General features: G+C 42.9%; 1 protein-coding gene across 1 annotated transcript; it reads left to right on the top strand.

The window, feature by feature from the left end:
* Positions 1-2,289: 2,289 nt before the first annotated feature.
* On the top strand, positions 2,290-18,052 carry T265_03405 (hypothetical protein; the record flags this gene model as incomplete). The annotated part of the gene is made up of 5 exons (XM_009167874.1): positions 2,290-2,642; positions 4,921-5,060; positions 9,768-9,920; positions 13,675-13,829; positions 17,851-18,052. The coding sequence occupies 5 exons, from the start codon at positions 2,290-2,292 to the stop codon at positions 18,013-18,015; spliced, it is 966 nt and encodes a 321-aa protein (XP_009166138.1).
* Positions 18,053-19,184: the final 1,132 nt, after the last annotated feature.

Genomic DNA, 19,184 nt, shown 5'->3' with positions numbered 1-19,184 from the left:
TTCAGGCATCAGTGGCGATAAAGTTCACAGAGCAATCGCTATCCACTTACCGACTATCACCAATAAAACGTTTTACCTCAAACGGCAACATATCCTTGTATGAGCAGGTCCATGCTGTGGACACATTCACCTTCTGGATCCGTTATTCTTCTTCAGAAACGTTCTGGAGACGTGCAGTCTATAGAAAATTGTGTGCGGATTCGTTTGTAGAGCATACCATCAGCTTGTCTGGTCCAATACGCAGTTCCACAAATCACATTATGCTAACTACAAAAACAAATGCCCTGAGCCTGACGGAGAACGCTTACATGATTCGAAAACAAGGATATTGTATCAGAAGAAACTTGTCTCTTAAATGAGAGAATTCAATCCTTCTCTCCCGATAGATGTATCGGATACGAATGACGACAGTCAGGCAGGCGGAAACACATTATTCCAGATGCCTTGACTAATCTGGGGACAACAAACTTAAAGTAGGGTCCTTTTTGATCTCTCATCTTTACCGGTACGAGTACAAAAGGCGAATCGAGACTAACTCGCTCAGAAAGCCGGCCTTATCGAAGGCGAATGGTAGAGCAAAATAGGGAAGGGGGTTTCAAATAACTTGCTGCTTGTGGGAGCAACGAAGTTTCCTTGAAATCAGTCTACGGCTCAAACATCAGACCAGCATTCCAGCATCTGATACGGAACTGAAGCAAACAAATATCCGACGCAACCTCTTCAACAAGCCTCTGAATCAACCGACAATTCTCCAATGAATAGAAGCAGGTAGGCTGCCTCAAGGAGGAAAGCAACTAGTTCTGGATCTTCAGAGATGCAACAGGCGAATGCGTAATGGCAGGGTAGCTGGAGAATGAATACTTGCAGCAAAAAGGGAGACGCAACTTTGGAAAATGCAACTCTTCCACTGACCAAAATAAAATTCCATACCTCAAAAATGCCTTGATCGTGTCACTGTTTGGAGGAAAAGGGCAAAACATTTTCACCTGATAACTACACAGACAGTTGACTGTTGAGTATGTGAGCAAATGCCCCCAGCAATTTCTTTTCTAAAGCCTGGTAGCTGAGGCCTGATTGATCCGGGCGTGCATCCCAAAAGAACGATGCGCCTTCTGCGCTGGTCAGAGCATGAAAGCTTCAAGAAATATCCGACAAACAACTCCCACAGCTAAATAACATTTTCGCAGACTACGCAGTGTTTCGGCTATGCCAACCATAGGAGAATGTAAAGAGTTCATACTAAATGTGGCTCTCTGCCGAAATTAGAGATACTCATGCGAGACTTTCATACAGAAGGAAGCGGAACAAGTACGCAAGCGAATGGATCGACTTGAAGCAAATTGGAAAACCTTTCCGATATGGGTCAGGTGAGTATTCTTGCCCACATTCTCCTCACGCTTTATCTAACAGCCTTCATGAAAGTGCCTTTGAAAATGACAATTTCTGCTTGTGGCTCTGCTTCAGAGCGTCCTTTAAGTATACATCTTCACGCAAGAAGTCAGGTTCATTAGACTAAGGTTCACATTCGTGAATGATCGTGCGCTGTTTGCTGTTGCTTCGCGGTTGGGCCGGTACATCAACTGGTGTCGCACTTTTGTTGTGTAGGTGGAATTTACGACACCCATCTCACTGAAACTGAGGTTGTCGACTACTGTGCGGACTTCTGTTCTCTCCCTCTGTGTCACACTATCAGTTTGCCGTGAGCAAGATCTTCTGTTGCCATGGCAAGTGCGGTCATCGGTAAACTCCAGCAAAGGACTGCAGAAACCGGAGCCTCGGCCCGGAGACCAAAAGGGAACATATCTGGTCTCCGATAATGAGATGACATGACCTTGTCAAACGTCGTGTGTGTCGTGCAAGTCGAGCGATTCTAGTGTATCAGTCGTAAGTACATGACTGTGAGACTATCGTCTTGTTCTTACGGTCCTGATAACGAGACGCCTGATTTAAATGGTTGCAGGGTATATTTACAGCGCCTGTTTCCATAGATGCGATTTATCGAATCGATAAACGGTCATAATGATTGGTCAACGTTCAAATGGCTGGACTCATGGGGGAGAGTATAACTGTGCACTAAATGTATAGACATGACGACTGTCTTTTAGGCTAATCAGGCACAGTACCCCCCAAACGCTTTAAGTGCGTTGCTTCATTTGAAATGGCTTGATTGAGGGAGCACAACCAGTTTTCGAACAGTGTCCAAAAAGAGTATTTTTATTACGGAACTGTAAAAGTAGTGTATGATGACACACTTTTCCCGAGTGTGTATCTACAAAACACCCCAATATCATGACCAATAATGAATTTTGTGTTACAGACAGCATCCCAGTACACTGCGGACGAAACGCTTTCGATGACAAATGGGCCGGTTTATTCACGAAGAAGTCATCTTGGCAGCTGCTGAAGCGTATTGTCGGTGGAACTGAGTCAGCGTATGGAGAATGGCCTTGGCTAGTTTCATTCCTAATCTACCAGAACGCAGAACAGGTTCGAAGTCACAAAACTCGGGTGAGGGGCCTGGACGAAATATTTGTACCTCCTACAATGCTGACAAATTATCCTGACGGATCGAGAATGTTTCATATATGTGGAGGCACGCTTATCCATCCAAAGTGGATCATATCAGCAGCCCACTGTTTTCGGTAGGTTATAAGTGTTTTGAAATGTCAATTAGTTTTCCGACTTGTCCTTAGTCTAAGTGTCACTTCCTCGTTAGGTCGATCTGCGTCAAGTGTAAAAAACTGATGTGCCATTAGGAGGGTTTATAGCAAGCACAGTCACAAATGCATCTTGAAAAGACATTAATCATGCAAAATAACACACAGCTAAAAAGTTTACAAAGCGTGCTTCCAGCAACTACAGTAAACTTCCTGTTCAAACGGAACCCATCCGTTAATGTAAAATCCACCAAAAGGGGTAGGGCTTAATACACTACTCATAAGGTTGCTGAAAACTCTTCGACAGTCCACGACCGGTTTGCACATCCTGGAGCTCATCAGGAAGATGCAGTCCCGAGTTTCCGTCTACTTAAACCTAAATTGCATAAGATTAGTGAAATACACTCATGTGAATAACATTTTGGTTTTGACGACAGACTCACCTGGCCTACTGCCGTGGCCAAATCATCGCTTGCGCACAAACTGAACCTCAGCAGGTGGGCTTGGATGGATCCGACGAATGAACACGTGATTAAAAGTTTCAAGATAAAACCTGCGGACAGCGCATTTACCGACCAGTCTGTGCAGCGGGTGAAAATTCTGGGCAAGGGCGTCAGTAGTATTTTAAGGTGAAATGTGACTTTGAAAACATGAAATGCGGGGGCGAATATGGTTAATTAGCTGGTCCGTCTTAAGTGGCACCTCCACAAAAGCCTCATACAGTACACACCAAAAACTAAACCAATACATAGTGAAAAAAATAGTTCAGAACCCGAGTCCTGCCTGGCTGTGGTTTAGTCTGAGTTCTAATAACCCTGTTAGCTAAGGACGCCTCAGTAGGTATCAGCTTCATTAAAACGCGCCGCTCTTGTGAATTAGCTAGGAAACCGAAGCAGTATTATGAAGGAGTCATAGATCATTCACATTCTGTCACGTTCCATAGGACTTAGCTAATAGGGGTTTACGACCTTTCGAAAATAGTCTACGGACTAGGCATGAGAATGACCGACGATTTCCAGGATCTGGCAGATCTGAGGCAGACGGATATGATGAACAAGCACTTTACCAGACTTCTGAAGCGATTGACCATCATCGGCTGGACCGTAATTAAAAGGCTGTCTTGAAGAGAGACACACCGGTCTCTGAACCTTTCTCCGACTATCTGAGAGATGTGGAAAATGAATACACAATTGCGGAATGACAGTGCAACTTGCAGCAGAATGCTTCAAGAATGGTGACCCGACTATGGGGGTTTCCCTCCTAATCTGGTTTAGAATTAAAAAAATGTACTCGTGCGACAAGGTATCCTTCGTAAAGAAAACTTCTGATAAGGTTGCCGAAAACCCTTCGACAGCCCATGACCGGTTTCGCCCTTCTTGGGGCTCATCAGGTAGGCGTAGTCCCCGAGTTTCCGTCAACCTTATGATCTGCTTGGTCCCAAATTGGTCTGTTTTCGAGAAATACACTCATTTGCAAATCAATTTGGTTTTCACGACAGAGTTACCGGAATCTCTCGTTTATGATATTCTACAACTGAATGTGCTGCAACCTTGTGAGTAGTTTCCTTTATGAAAATATACTGCGATATCTGGAATATCGTGCCAATTGAAACATGAGGCGGCCTGTGTGCAGCACATTCAGTTGTAGAATATCACAAATGGGAGATTCAGTTGAGTCTCTCATGAAAACCAAGTTGATTTGCAAGTGAGTGTATTTCTCGAAGGGTATCCTTCAGTTTTTAAGCAATTTCCGAAGGCATTTTTTTATTCAAAAAGGTCTTTAACAACCTCGTCTCAAGATGATTATATTAAAGCTGAAATCTATGGTTTCTATTGGCTAATCAGTTTCGTGTCAAACTCTCACTCTACTGTCAACGCAGAAGGGTTACCCTGATCTTCAGTCACGGTATACAAACTGGTCCGTGCGGAGCCAAACGCTCATCACCTTTGGCTATTGAAGCACAAATAAAAGAGCATTATTTCCCAAGCTTGCATCCAAACACAGATCGTAACTTGCACGTATTCGCAGCATGGAATTTCCTCAGTTTAATTCACTTTTAAGGTCACTGTGGGAGTTAAAAAAAGATTTTGTCGTCTGCTTCCGTAGATAATGAAAAAACATTATTTCAGCGTTCAAATGCACTGCAGGTGATAAGTAAGGGAAGAGATTTGCCTTAAGCACTTGCTGACTGCATCGAATTCGTGCAAATTAGAGTCTCTGTTTTTCTGCTACTCATGATGGTCATCAATGCCTTTTAATACAGGCCGAATCCGCAATACCCGGACTTATCACCACAACCGGAACGTTGGCTTGCTCGCGTTGGAGAGCATGATATGTTGGACGAATCCGTACCACATTACGACATGACTGTGAAACGAATAATCGTTCATCCAGAATATACTGGTAAGAAATAAAGACCGCCGTGTTTTAGTTTCAGTTCTCATCTGCGTTCTCCTCATTTCCTGCAGTCCTGTTAAGTATTGACACTCAATATATCATTAGGCAATAACAGGAAATACGCGCTTATTCACTTTTCGAGACACAAGGCCCTTGAGAGAGTGACAAAAACGTTCCCTGTAATAATCATATTACTCCGTCAACAAATTGATTGAATCTGACAACAGTTCCGTTTAATAAGATTATTGTTGGTTCACAAAATGCACTCTGACCTGCAAACTAATTTGGCTTGATCGAGAGATCCAACTGAATTCCAGCTTCATCCCTCTTTTACGATGAGCTTACTCAACTGAACATGCCACACAAGGTTGCCTCATGTTTCAGTCGGTTCGATATTTAAAATATCGCAATGAGCTATCCACGCTATTGTTAATGTCCCAGTTAACACTTCGACAGCCCACTACCGATTCTGCCCTTCCAAGGGCGAAACGCATTCACTTGAGAACTGATTTCGCATGCCTGAGAATAAGGATAGGAAAATACCTGTTATATAACTTATGTCCTGCTATTAAAAAAAGAACTATTTTATGGGTACCTGTGGTCACAGGCTATCACTGCGCATTTGGGATCAACCAAACAGAAGATTTTGAAAGCTTGTCCACTTCACTTATTTCGTCCAAGACACAAACAATCACCATATCCTGGTGCTTTATCCTGTCTGAGTGGGAGTTAGGCACCCTGCCCATCAGTCACTTGCAGCTCACTCATTTAGTGTTCAAACTGCTGGCCGGGGAGTTGCGACCTCCAAGCTCCCTGAAGTTATGTGGGATGAATAAATGTGGTGATGGTTACCCACGGAGGTAAGACAGTGCTTTTCGGCTTTCCAGCGTATATTTGGCTTCATTTATAGTGCAAAATCTCCATCGACAATAACAAGACTTACTGCAAAGATACACATGGGTCAAATGAGCGATTGTATACCGTGCTGGAAAGTCACGCCCAAACAATTCCGCACGGCGTTACGGCCAGAGCCCAAAAAGACCTTGTGCTACCGGATGGTCAGAGCTGGAATCTCCATGAGGTAGCGTACGGGGATGCTTAAGCCGGAGGCATTGATCAAAGTAGAATGGAAATGCAGATAAGGATCGATGAAAATACATACAAAAATAGCGTATTCCCACTCAGCTTGAGTTTGTTGTACTTACCACTTTGCAGGAATCACTTATGATGTGCGGAGCAAAACCCTAGATATGTCCTTAATTATAAGCAAAACAAAAAGTGGTACTGCGATGAGTAATGAGACTAAATCAAAAGAGGGCATGTAGTAACTATCCATCTTATTTTCTTAACATTGTCCAAGAAAATGAACGTATCTTTTAGACAAACGTTGATATTTCTCTTTAAATGCGTCCCAGCAGATTGATAGACCACTTCGCCACAGAATGGTACAGAGATTTGGACATGCGTGGAGTGGACTTTAAAGTTTGACCGGATTGATACGTCTTCGGCAAAACATATAAGTGGGGCATCATGTAACCAGTTGGACACCTGTGCTCACAGTTATTAGTATCAATGGCGTTTGTCTTCCTCATATGACCAGAACATTAGATAGAATCTTTCCAGTGAGGCCTGTTTAGTCTCGTTTATCTTCCACCTTTTCGTATTTTGATTCATTCGAAGGATTTCGTCAGCTCTGTGTATTAGAATCATTCCGGCCTCTTTAATTAAGTTTGGAAAGCAGTATTTTATCGTCAGTCCCTAAGCGTTGTACGGCTTTCGATCGCTCCCTTGCCAGCTGATGTTTGCACCTGGAATTTCATTCGAAGCACTGGTAACACTAACTGACAGGTTGTGACTTAGATATTCCCACAATAGGCTTCGGGGTCGTTATTATGTCGGCTAACTGATCATACGGGATTCCCAATTGAATCACAAGATCAACCTAAGTAGTTTTACGAAAAGAACAAGAAAACTTGGAGGTTAGTGCAATGCATCTAATAATTTTTGGTCCAATCTGAACCAAGAATCCTTGTGTATCTACCTTCCCGGGTTATTTTGGAACTTTGAACGTGGCACCAGGACATCGGGAATTAATGCAAAAGTAGGAATAGATGGCGTAGAGGGGTCAAAAGTTCCACACAGACGAAAAAATTGCGTCAGTTGCAACAGCGCTCAGCTATCTACCTTCCCGGGTTATTTTGGAACTTTGAACGTGGCACCAGGACATCGGGAATTAATGCAAAAGTAGGAATAGATGGCGTAGAGGGGTCAAAAGTTCCACACAGACGAAAAAATTGCGTCAGTTGCAACCGTGAGCGCTCAGCAAAATTAGCGGTTGGCTGACTTAACTTAACACGTCGTACTAAGTGGTTTAAACTCAGAGCTCTGAGTTGCTCAACTGGGTTCTTACAGCCTCTGCAATCGATAACAATCTGAATTCGTCTCATCTTTTGTGGTTTGAAGGTCGTAGGCGGATGATAAAATGACATTTTCTGAGCTGGGTAATTTGATTGCAAACATTTCCTCACCAATTGAGGTGACATGACCAGTGCGTTGTTGGGTAGCATATTGGTGCGTATCGGTGGGTTATTGGTTATCACAACAAAATTGCCCAGCTCAGCGAACAAGCCAACGACCATCTACCTTACCTGAGCTACCAGCATTTTCCTCCATGACATTTTCTTTCTATGTAGGATGTCTGTTCTCTAAAATATATAATGCGATGGCATCGCTTTAGCACATTCTTTTTTTCAAGTGGGATAACATCATAAGATGATTTATGAACCTATGTTGACCAACAGTTAGTCGTTCAATGCCTTCACATTTGATTGTGGCCTAACCTTCCTTCTGCATGAACTTAATTTCCCTCTTACTTCCTTTTCATAGAGCTTACATGATTGCTGTAAACTTTCGTATACGTCTATAATGTCTTGCGTTGTGCCACTTACAAAAAACCAAGCTGTTTATTCTGATACATTCCACGGGTATGTTTCATCGAAAAATTTTCAGCAACCTTATGAGTAGGCGTTACGTCCCATACTATGTTTCAACATCTTCTTTCGAGTGAGTAGCACCACCAAAGTCTATTGATGGCTTCAGTTATGGATTTTTCAACCTTTTTCAATGCGATTTAACCTTCACCTCATGTGGATAGTACTGTAATGCATTCTAACAATATCCATCGCACGATCCGATTTTATGTGGTACACAGCAGAGAATGTGCGATTCCAAGTCATGGAGGAAGGCATGGAATGTTTCTACGTTTAATGTAAACTTTCGTATACGTCTATAATGTCTTGCGTTGTGCCACTTACAAAAAACCAAGCTGTTTATTCTGATACATTCCACGGGTATGTTTCATCGAAAAATTTTCAGCAACCTTATGAGTAGTGCGTTACGTCCATACTATGTTTCAACATCTTCTTTCGAGTGAGTAGCACCACCAAAGTCTATTGATGGCTTCAGTTATGGATTTTTCAACCTTTTTCAATGCGATTTAACCTTCACCTCATGTGGATAGTACTGTAATGCATTCTAACAATATCCATCGCACGATCCGATTTTATGTGGTACACAGCAGAGAATGTGCGATTCCAAGTCATGGAGGAAGGCATGGAATGTTTCTACGTTTAATCAGTTCTATTTACTCTCTCAAATCATCGCCCCTCAAAACCTGTGCGTCGTGGCAGTATCTGAACGCACACGTACATGCCAATTATGTAATGCCACACCGACCATCGCCAGGTTTCATCAGCCGGGTCACTGCACATAGTAGCACAGGTGAACAAAACAAGCCACCACTTACACATCCAACCTTGTGTTCAGTATTTTCTCCCAGTTCTCTCTGCACACCAATTAACGATAACTCTTCTACGGATCCCAGTCATGGGTACGTCAGGGTTGCACCCAAAGAAGCGACCAGTAGCAAGCTACCGCTCACCCCGTCTGGTCCTTTCCGTTTCTTGGACCTCATCTTTCTATTTCCATTGGAAACAATGTTATGTGTCCATGCACTAGAAGACAAGATATTATGACAATGGTGATTGTGTTTTGCGGCTTTCACCGATCGCAAATCGCTCCTCAGTAGTGCTGAATGCGGTGGATGCTGTTACGCTAATTTGTGTACCATCTTACTGATGGGCAATCAAGCTGTCTGTACACTTGACTGCTGATACTTCTGTATCACTCGTTTATTTCATACAGTCGTTCGGTGTGCGTTTTCGACATTCTCTGGAAAGACTGAAAGAACAATCCCCCTCTCGGTCATCGGAATCCTTTTGAACCACAAGCTGGCCGATCACTGCCACCAAACTAACCTATGTGAAGCTCTGAAGGCTGCATCTTAGGATGACTTCCGCCGCAAGTTGGACGAGAAAAGCAACACCATTCATCCGGCAGAAAGATCGGTATACGGTGCTTCTGATGGGTTCACCAAATAAGCCCATGTTATTTCGAAATATTCACTGTCGCTGTTCGATGTGAAACGTCTTATTGTCTTTCTCTTCATAGTGATGACGCATGATGGTGGGGAAGATGCTTGGTACTTTGCTGATTAGACGAACCTTGCTTGGCGACAGCTTGAATAAGCTGTGTTATCTTTTTTATCCAGCCAATGTCTTATCTGACGTGCAGTTTAATGACGAAAAACAACCCGGCGTTCTCGCTGCACCCCATCCATTAGTAGTCCATCACACTTCTCTGACCTTATTCCAGATAGAACAAGAGAAAACGATATTGCTCTTATTGAGCTGAACGAAGAGATACCACTTGGCCCGCAAATAAATGTTGCCTGTTTACCTGCAATAAACGAAAAGCCTGTGCCCAATCAAAAGTGTTTTGCAGCAGGATGGGGTCACCCATCACATGGTAAGACAGTGTTCGGTATGCTTATGTTTAGAAAAACGCTGGCCTCCAGCTCTAGGTTTTCAGTAGTATATATCAGTCATGCCTATAACAACCTTTATGTTCAACCTGAAAAGAAAAGCTGCTTCAACCCATTCCCCACATTTAACATTTCATGTCGCGAGACCTAACTGAGTGATCATAAAGCACAGAAAGTAAGTTTCTCTAGCAAAAAAATTAACAGATATGCAGCCTTACGTAATCACCCTATCACACTACACAATAGGTCACGAAGCCAAACCAGTTCTAAGTTTTGGAATATATGCTATTCGAAAGTGAATCAACTAACATGATGTATTTTGTTATCTTTAAACTTTACATACCTGTAGCAGTCAACCTTAGAACAAGATTCTAGGGGGCAGTTTCAAGTCCCAACCTATATCTACTAATTAAATCTACAAAGTGAACTTGCCAACCTTCTTCAGCCTTATAAAACCAATGGAAAAGGTAGTAAATCCAATTGAGTTTTCAAGATTATCACATTAATTCTGGAACCTAGCCATGGACGATTTATCCTGATTTGTGTGGTCGCGTATGTGATGGGAAGAGGACGGTCTAATTTTTTTTTATAAAACTGCTTCATAGAGGTGCGAAACGTCCATAGGGCCAGTCTTCCCTGGAGGTCAAGTTAGCAAAAATGTCTAACTCGGTTAGCACACAACAACACAAAAGTTCAAGTCATGCAATTAGTGATGTTCACAACTCTTATAGCAGATAATTTAGTACTTAAAAATAACTCTTCGAACAGGGTTGTTATATAAGTAGCGCCAGGAAAGCCGGTTAACTGGACTATTTATTATAGCTGCAGAATGGTACGCAGTTTTCTACTGTCTGCGTTTGAACACGGATGAATAACAACCTAGTGTTGATTGCTCTCTTCAGCTTTGTGCATCCATTCTCCCTCCCTGAACAACTATTCTGACGAGTCCAAGCTAGACTGGGTAAGCGGAAAACTCAAGCTCTGCTCTGACTGGAGTTCACTAACCCTGATTGTCCCTGAGAGGAACGGGACTTGGACTGTGGTCATCTGGATTGCTGGGCAAACGACGTGTTATGACAACTCCATGTTAGACCCACCTAAATTATCTCGTCTGTATAGTGGAACATGTTCAAGAATATGCCGCTGGATTGTTTCATCCAGATCCTGGTGAGACAGAAAATTTTAGGTCATCCGTCCGACGAACATAATTTGGCAAAGTTTGCTTTAATCACGACTCAAACAGGTGGGAATCAGTTTTGCGATATGCTGTCCGGCAAAAACTGTTGTAAGACAGACCGAACTAACCACCCTTCACGGTGAAACTTACAGCAAGGTTACAACTGAAAACTAGCCACATATTTGCAACCAGCTTGACCATTGAAAATGGTCTGTATATGAGGCGGACTGAGTCCACTTCTCACCTGATCAAATCGTACAAAAACACGTATGTTTTCGGGTCACTTAACTTGCGGTAAAGGCACTGACCTAGAAATCTGAGGCCATCATTGACAAGATTCCACTACACTGTAGTTTGTCACTGCTCATAACAATCGAAAATACAAACCGATTTCTTGCGTCTACCGGACCGAATTCAAAAGATTAAGGAAGCCGAACAGTGCCATTTTAATCCAAGTCAAACCAGTCCAAGGCTTACAGCGATAAACATGACAACCGGAAATGTATGAATGACCGCTGTTATGCAACGGGGCGACCAAGACCCTCAATTGTGTCCTTTTGTACAAGCGACTGAAAACAAAGTACGACCGAGAAACACACGACAAATCTGGATTTTCAAGACTGTCTTCAGGAGTATTGCTCACTTCATAAAGTTTCTTCAGGTGCCTGCTTTCATGAATACGTCACACAGTTGGTGGAGGAAAGGTAAAAATGAGAAATACTCCAATTGGGTTAAAACGGTGACTGGTTAGTCAATGTACTGTAAGTACTCTTTTCTCTCTCTGTCTCTGTTCCTGTAAGTACAACTAGCCTCTGCGGAAAAGCCGTGAAACACTGTCTAGCGATGTACAGATGAGAATTCATCGCCCGAAGAGCCAATCAACCCGTGACCACGCGATGTGTATTTCGTGCCTGAAGGATGAGCGGTGCTATACTCTGTCTTAATGCAAACTACCAACCGAACAGTCGCGGGTTTGAGACCTCCTGGAATTTCGTGATATGCGCACTGCAGATGATTCCCACTATGGATGAAGCAGCTTTCTAGCATAAATTGGTTTCACTTATAACACAGAATCGCCATTAAAACTCCAAAACCTCTTCACACTACTAACATTTCTGTGTCAGTTGTAAGAGTAGCGGTTGAATTAGCTTGAATGAAGTCACTTTCAGTTGTTTGGGTGAGCGACATTTAATGGATTGTTTGGGTGCATTCAAAAAATCACCCTGATTGATTCAGTTTGTTTCAAGAGTTTCTTTGTATGGATCAGGCGGTCTGTGTTTCGCTGGTCACGCATCGTGTTTCTACTGTCCTAGGACGTGATGTTATACACACAGACACCTTTTCGATCAAAATTCAAGGCATAACATCCACAGGATTTTGAAAGCGACTGGAAAGGATAAAGAATGAATGATGCACGATAATGACTCTCAGAGGACAATATTTGAAACTTAGATTGCACAAGCAGTTGCTGCCCTTCTCGCTTGGAAGCATTTCGTCACTAGTCGGAGTTAAGTCAGAGGTACAGAACAGGTTAAAGTTAAGTGGTGTTCTTGTGGTACCAACTCTTTCAAGCTTGTATTTAACAGGTGGGGATTAGTGTACTGGGATTCATTGGATGTTTTCGAAGGATTGATGAACATACAGCATTTATGTTCGAACTGGATTCCCGTGTATCGGAATAATGCTTCCGAGTTCTCCCATAGTTGTCACATGCAAACTTCTCCACTTTACTCATTTTTAGTCAGCGTATTTGTGATAATCTTTAGTTCCACATCAAGGCTGTCGTCAATACAGGCCTTGTGAATCCTATTCGACAAACACAAGGTGAGTTTTCGTTTATACTTCATGCCAACATCCTCTGATTATTAATCACTTTCTTTAAGGTAAACTTGCTTATTTTGTGATTCATTACGAAGGATACAAGGGTGAAAACAAGGTCGTCTCGCGAGTGTGTCGACCTAATTTGTCCAAACATGTTGGATCACTGGGGCTAGGCTACAACTGCACGGAACTCATTCAGTTAGGATGAGTGGCCAATAAAAAGTCAGAGGATTACTTCCAAGAAGGCGCAATTAGTGGTAAAGTAATGAAATAATGTGATTAAACAGAATGCCTTGTTAGAACATTATGAGTTTGGAAGTTTATTCATCTACATAGACTTGCTAAGAACGATGCATCGCCAATCACACTGCCGCCCAGTCACCCATTGAATAACTATCTATCTGTCAACTATCAGCGGATAGGTTACGAGTTCGAATCTCTCTGGAACATCCTGCAATGCACAGATCTTCAAATATCCACTCGCAGGAAGGAAGCTCAAATTAAAATCTCCAGGCCGCCCAAAGTGTCCTCAAATTTAAAGCCCATGCTTGGACACACAGCAGGCTTCAAAATCAGTCGCTGAGATAAAATGATTACTTTAATTTCAAAAACTGTCGCTTTCCATTCAAAGCCGAACCAAGCTTTAGGCCAGTTCAATTTACGTTACATTTGTCAAAGGTGTATTCTCATTTTGTCTCGTCACTACTGATCATCTTGTTCTTCACGTTGGAAAACCACAGAAGCGAAAAATATCACAACAGTGCTACATCACGTGGAGGTCCCAGTGACAGCTCATGACAAATGCTCCAAACTCTACTCAGCTGACGGAATCGACAGAATTTCCGAATCGATGATCTGCGCCGGTTCCGAGGCGGGTGGAAAAGATGCATGTCAGGTGAGTTAAACAGTTTTTCTCTCTGCGCGGAAACCCACTAGTCGCACGATGCTCTTAGCTACAAAACTTTTCGCTCCCAAATGTTGCATTTTGCTGCATATATGCTCAAGCCAAAAGCCATCCTTATCTACTGAGAACATCACAAACGAGAGATTCAGCCGGGTTCCAGGTGAGTCTCTCGAAAAACCAAATTAGTTTGCAAATGAGTGTATATTCGCTAATTTGGTTTCAAGTAGAACATAAGGGTGGCGGAAACCCGGGGACTGCGCCTACCTGATGAGCTCCAAATAAGGCAAAACAGGTCGTGGGCTGTCGACGGATTTTCAGCAACCTTATGAGTAGTACATTACAAAGATACACCCTTATCTACTTTCATATTTTAGCGGCTCACCAAATTTTATTGTCCAGTGAAGCAATCATACATCTGGCGAGAAAAGTCTGGTGAATAGTTACCAGCGTCGCTCATACCCCACGATCCCAAGATGGGGCTCAAGTTCTGCAGTGTGACTCTGAACTCAACTGTCTGTCTGCTTTGGTCCATCAGGCACACGTCATAGCTTTCAAGAATTTAATTCCGTTGTGCGAATGCTGAAAGCCCTTTGCGCATAAACGTAAGCAATGACTTCAAATTTGTGTGTATGTTGCTCAGGTCGTCACGAATCGACCTTTCAGGAGGGTAGTAACTTGGTTCAAAGTTAACCGAAAAAAGAGGAAGAAAAAATATGTTGATTAGCGCTAGATGATACAACTTCCCAACAGAATGATCCTCGTCAGGTATCACACGATGCAATATAAATCCGTTTTTGTCTTGTAGCTTTACGCATCCGAAAAGGCTGTTTATGCACAAGATAAGAAAGGTTCCGCAATAGGATGGATTTTGCGCATTGGCAAGCAGTCGAGTTTCTTTAAACATAGGGTGGCAATCAGTGGATGACTACACCACACGAAAGGCTCTAAGTGGGAACTTCACAACGATTATAGCCGACCAGTTACATAGACGTTTAGGTGAAGTGAACTTAGAATTTCCCAAATTTAATCAAATTTTGTGGCGTCCGCTGTCACCATCCGACAAAATGTTTGTGCTACAACCTATGTAGGATGTTGTGCAGTATTATCCAAACAAAAGTAAAAATTAGCAGTAGACGGTGGAAAACTTCAGTCAAAAGTGACTTACCTTCGCAAGTCACTTCCATCTAATGCAGATGCCAACCTGAATGTGGAAATGTCAGGATTATGGACGGTTTTGCTGAAATGCACAAAACGTTTCAAGCTTACACAACGGGTTGCAAAACTTAAGTAAACTGCGCAGAATGGGAGATTTTCATGGACTGGTGCGATGCATCGTCTTCGAAGCCTTTGCTTAACGGGATACCCCAGATCAAGCCGCGTGACTGAATGTCGCCAGATGATGCACACAAGCCACATTGTCCCAAAGTGGGTTTCGTCCGTTTCAATTTGAAAATTCGCGTCTAATACAGGGATTCAAGCTAGGTTAACTTGGGCCGCGAGGCAGTGTTATTCCAAAAGGCAGGCAAAGACATTTTGCTTAGAATGACAAGTTTTCTTGGTTAAAATACTCCCCTTTCACGAATGGATGGTGTAACATGAGCTATAACGTGGCACAATTGACTAACGCGCTTTGGCAATCGCTGAAATGGTCTAGGCATTTGGTAGCAATACACCAGGGATTCCACACACTGATTTGGGTTCTTCCACGATGCTAATTCTTCTTTCAAATAAAAGATTACGCTAGAATCTTCCTTTTGTTACTTTCCTGAATTCGGCTTTTGCAGTTCACTCGAACCGGTCCAGTGGTTTGGCTGCTGTAGCATTAAACCGTGAGGTCGTGCCACTTGTACTTTTAAGCCTCGTCATCCTTTCTCTTCGTCGCCTGGGCAGAAAACGCAAAACGCAGAAATGCCAACGCATGTGTTGTTTTCACGATAGATGACGAAGTAGTTGGGGACCTTGAACCGAACAAAAATATGATCAATGGAACACAGTGATAGTGTCAGTCGACCCCTTCATTGAACAAAACATCGTGTGATTGGGCACTTGATTGGACGGTTCCACCAAAACGGTCTTGAATAAAGCAGGCTGATTTGCCGTCGCACAATAGAAGTTGATAGAGGTTATACTGATGCTATTTCGAACAAACCAGAAGAAACTTACTATCGTTCCAACTCAAAGCTGCTGGACGAGCAATTTTTCGGATAGAATCATTCCATAGTCTTTGGAATAAGTAAGGGGAGGTTCTGCAAGAGGATCTATGGAGAACGAATGTCATGGGCATGCTCCTTAGGCTGCAGAGAATACCCTTCTTTGTTTGGGAGAAATCCCTCCAGAACCTTCCAGAAATGATTCTATCACATTGATTTCTTTTTTAGAGAGAGCACAGTATATAATTCGGAATAGTCGTCGGACAAAAAATGCCCTACAAGTTGATAAACGTTTGATGACTCATAACTAAATTCAATGAATCTGAGTGATGTCGAAATGGGATTCGGTGACTGTCCATTCTGACGCTAGCGGTGGGAAATTCTAGCCTGAAGACAGCTCAGCTGATCGCAAGATTTCGTGAACATATGAGTAGCCACCTGGTTAACACCCAATGCACACTGGACCTTCAGAATTTAGCTAACATCAGACTGGAAGCAGATGACAAAATGATAACGTCATTCCCTTGTGAGTGTTTTACCAACAGCGTTCTAGAAATATTGAATTGACGATCGAAAACTACTTCAGTGACAAGAATATGGTGTCCTTTTAGGATCGCCTTGCTCATAGCACTGTGTGATATGAAGTAAGATCTCATACCTTTGTTCCGAAGTTTAGTATGTCGGAATCTTAACAGTGTCACTAACAGGTGCGATGTTTTTCTATGTTCACAAGGTCCAGCGTGCATTACGTGTTGATCAAGTTACTATTGATTCGTTCGCCAAGCCTGAAAATCAGTTTGCAAACGTTTCGTCATCAATCGGGAAACATCTAGGGGCCATACACTGACGATATCTCCTCGAATTTTGACGAAACGTTTGTGAGCTAATTGCCAAGGTCGGTGAACAAACGAAACAAATCAGTAAGAATTACATATTTCAATAAATTTTCGGTGTGTATGTATTCCTGAACTTGTGTGTTATTGGCTCGTTCTTAGCTGAAATCTGACAGGCCAGTAGGTGCTCCTCCCGTTTTGAAAATGCTGTCTGCTGGTTCGAGTTCCTAGAATCTCTGTCCTTACCATCTCATATTTATAATGGACTACATTGTAATATATGCACGGCATTTCATTGTATTGCACTCAATTATATTAAATTTGGTTGTGTTGCTCTGAATTATGTTGCATTGGGTTGAGTTGGATCATACAAACCTACCTGTATACACATGCCTTTAACATCTGACGACATACAGTATTAACCCTAAAAAGTGTTAGCAGTGACTTCATATCACCATCTTTGCACAGACCAAACTGTACAAGCATCAGTACTGAAGAACCATAAGGTTGTGTATGGATGGGTCCCATGAGTGGTGCATGAAATGTGCCTCCATTGATCGGTTGTCAACACTTGTCCACTTTTGGTCACCAACTGGGCGTGTTTATGGCTTTAGCACTGTTCACCTCATTCTCGCGAGTTTATAATATGTGCGCTTGGATGTGCATGCTACTCAGTCAAAACCGCTTGTTGCAGTACCCACTACGTTTGGGGACTCATCGGCATATTTCAGTATGACGAGTCAATCCGTAAACAGAAGCCAGTCCACCACGTCCAATATTCCAATCTCAGCGTTTTTAGCATACGTAAAGTCATCCATTTTTCCAGTTATGGTGTGTTTACTGATATCCTTGAACCAGACGAATTACGCCCAGTGACAGTAATTTCCGCTGACTTCGGTCGGATACATCAACCGACGGTGCTGTCCATATAGCCTCTCTAATAACTAGCGAAGTAAGTTTCGGCAATCTTTCAAGCAGTTATCTTATAAAAGTTAAACCTCACTCTCCCTCTCTCTCTGCATTCACCAGTTCGATTCTGGCGGACCGTTAGTTTGCAAAGTCAGTGGTCAGTGGCGCTTGATCGGCGTCGTCTCATTCGGCGTGGAGTGCGGCTTGCCGGAGTACCCCGGAGTTTACACCGACGTGTCCTACTTTGTGCCGTGGATACAGGCCATTGTCAGGGAACCATTCTGATTTCGAACACCTCATCTCTCTTCTCGCATAAACCAAGCGACTGTACTCACCTAATAATCCAATATTAAGATGGAGATACTTAATTTCCAAAGATTTGGTCTGCTTTCTCACCGGTCGGGTTTGGACACAGCAGCTCTTAACTGCAGTGGTTGCTGTCGAACTATCTTACTGGTTTACAGAACAAACGGCACAGCCGGCTAGTGCTGCGTCCATAACAGTGCTATCAACCTCTATTAGAATACGAATGCATACACACAAGCTAAAAAGTCGCTCACTAGTGTCGCACTCGTGTGTGAGGGTCACTAGCAGCATTAATCGATTGATCTTTCGTCACATATGGCCTCAACTGAGAACACATATGTACGAACACGCCAAAAGTTTGCAGGTCAGGCACTAAAACGTTTTAATCCAAAGGAACTTAACAGTCGGACGATTCCCTTGAAAAAAGTGCATATATGCGATAAACAAAGAGACATCTAGTAATTTCCGGTCACAGGGCATTGAAGGTATCGGCGAGGGCATAGCTAATAAACCATGTCGAACATTATAACGGCTGTGCTATTGTGAACTGGTTGTCCGATTCAGTGATTCACAGGGTGATAAAACTGAACCGTGTAAAGGCAAAACGAACTCGGTTTGGCAGATACATTTCCATGAGGTTGCTTATTTCCACAAAGTCATGCATACTCGAATGAAAATGACGAAACAACCGTCTTCTGAATCACAACATCGAACAGTGCGCTTTCTTTAGTCTTGTTCTGATGAGTCCACATGTTTTTCCGGGAACGTCAGATCCAATATGATGAATGGTTTATCGAAAGAATTTTCACTGTCCGGTCACTGATTATACTGTCTGAATGCATGCTGGTTTATCGAAAGAATTTTCACTGTCCGGCCACTGATTATACTGTCTGAACGCATGCCCCTAGTTACTCTTTAGCCTTGTCTCGTGCCCCACCGTTTGGATTCCACGTGCTGTCTGACTGACCTGCAGACATAACAGGCTTGCACTCTAGGCACATCTATCCAAACACGACAAGACACAATGCACTGCGGCGACGTACGTGCAGTACATCACACGGTGATGGTTCGCACCAAGTCCGTCCTGCATCAGTTGTAGTGCCGTGTTCAGTGTATCGAAAAGCTATGTCTCTCATCATCGACAATAT

The sequence above is a fragment of the Opisthorchis viverrini genome, assembly GCF_000715545.1.
Source record: "Opisthorchis viverrini unplaced genomic scaffold opera_v5_48, whole genome shotgun sequence".
NCBI lineage: Eukaryota > Metazoa > Platyhelminthes > Trematoda > Opisthorchiida > Opisthorchiidae > Opisthorchis > Opisthorchis viverrini.
The sequence above is the reverse complement of the archived record's forward strand: the minus strand, read 5'-3'. Positions and strand labels throughout refer to the sequence as shown.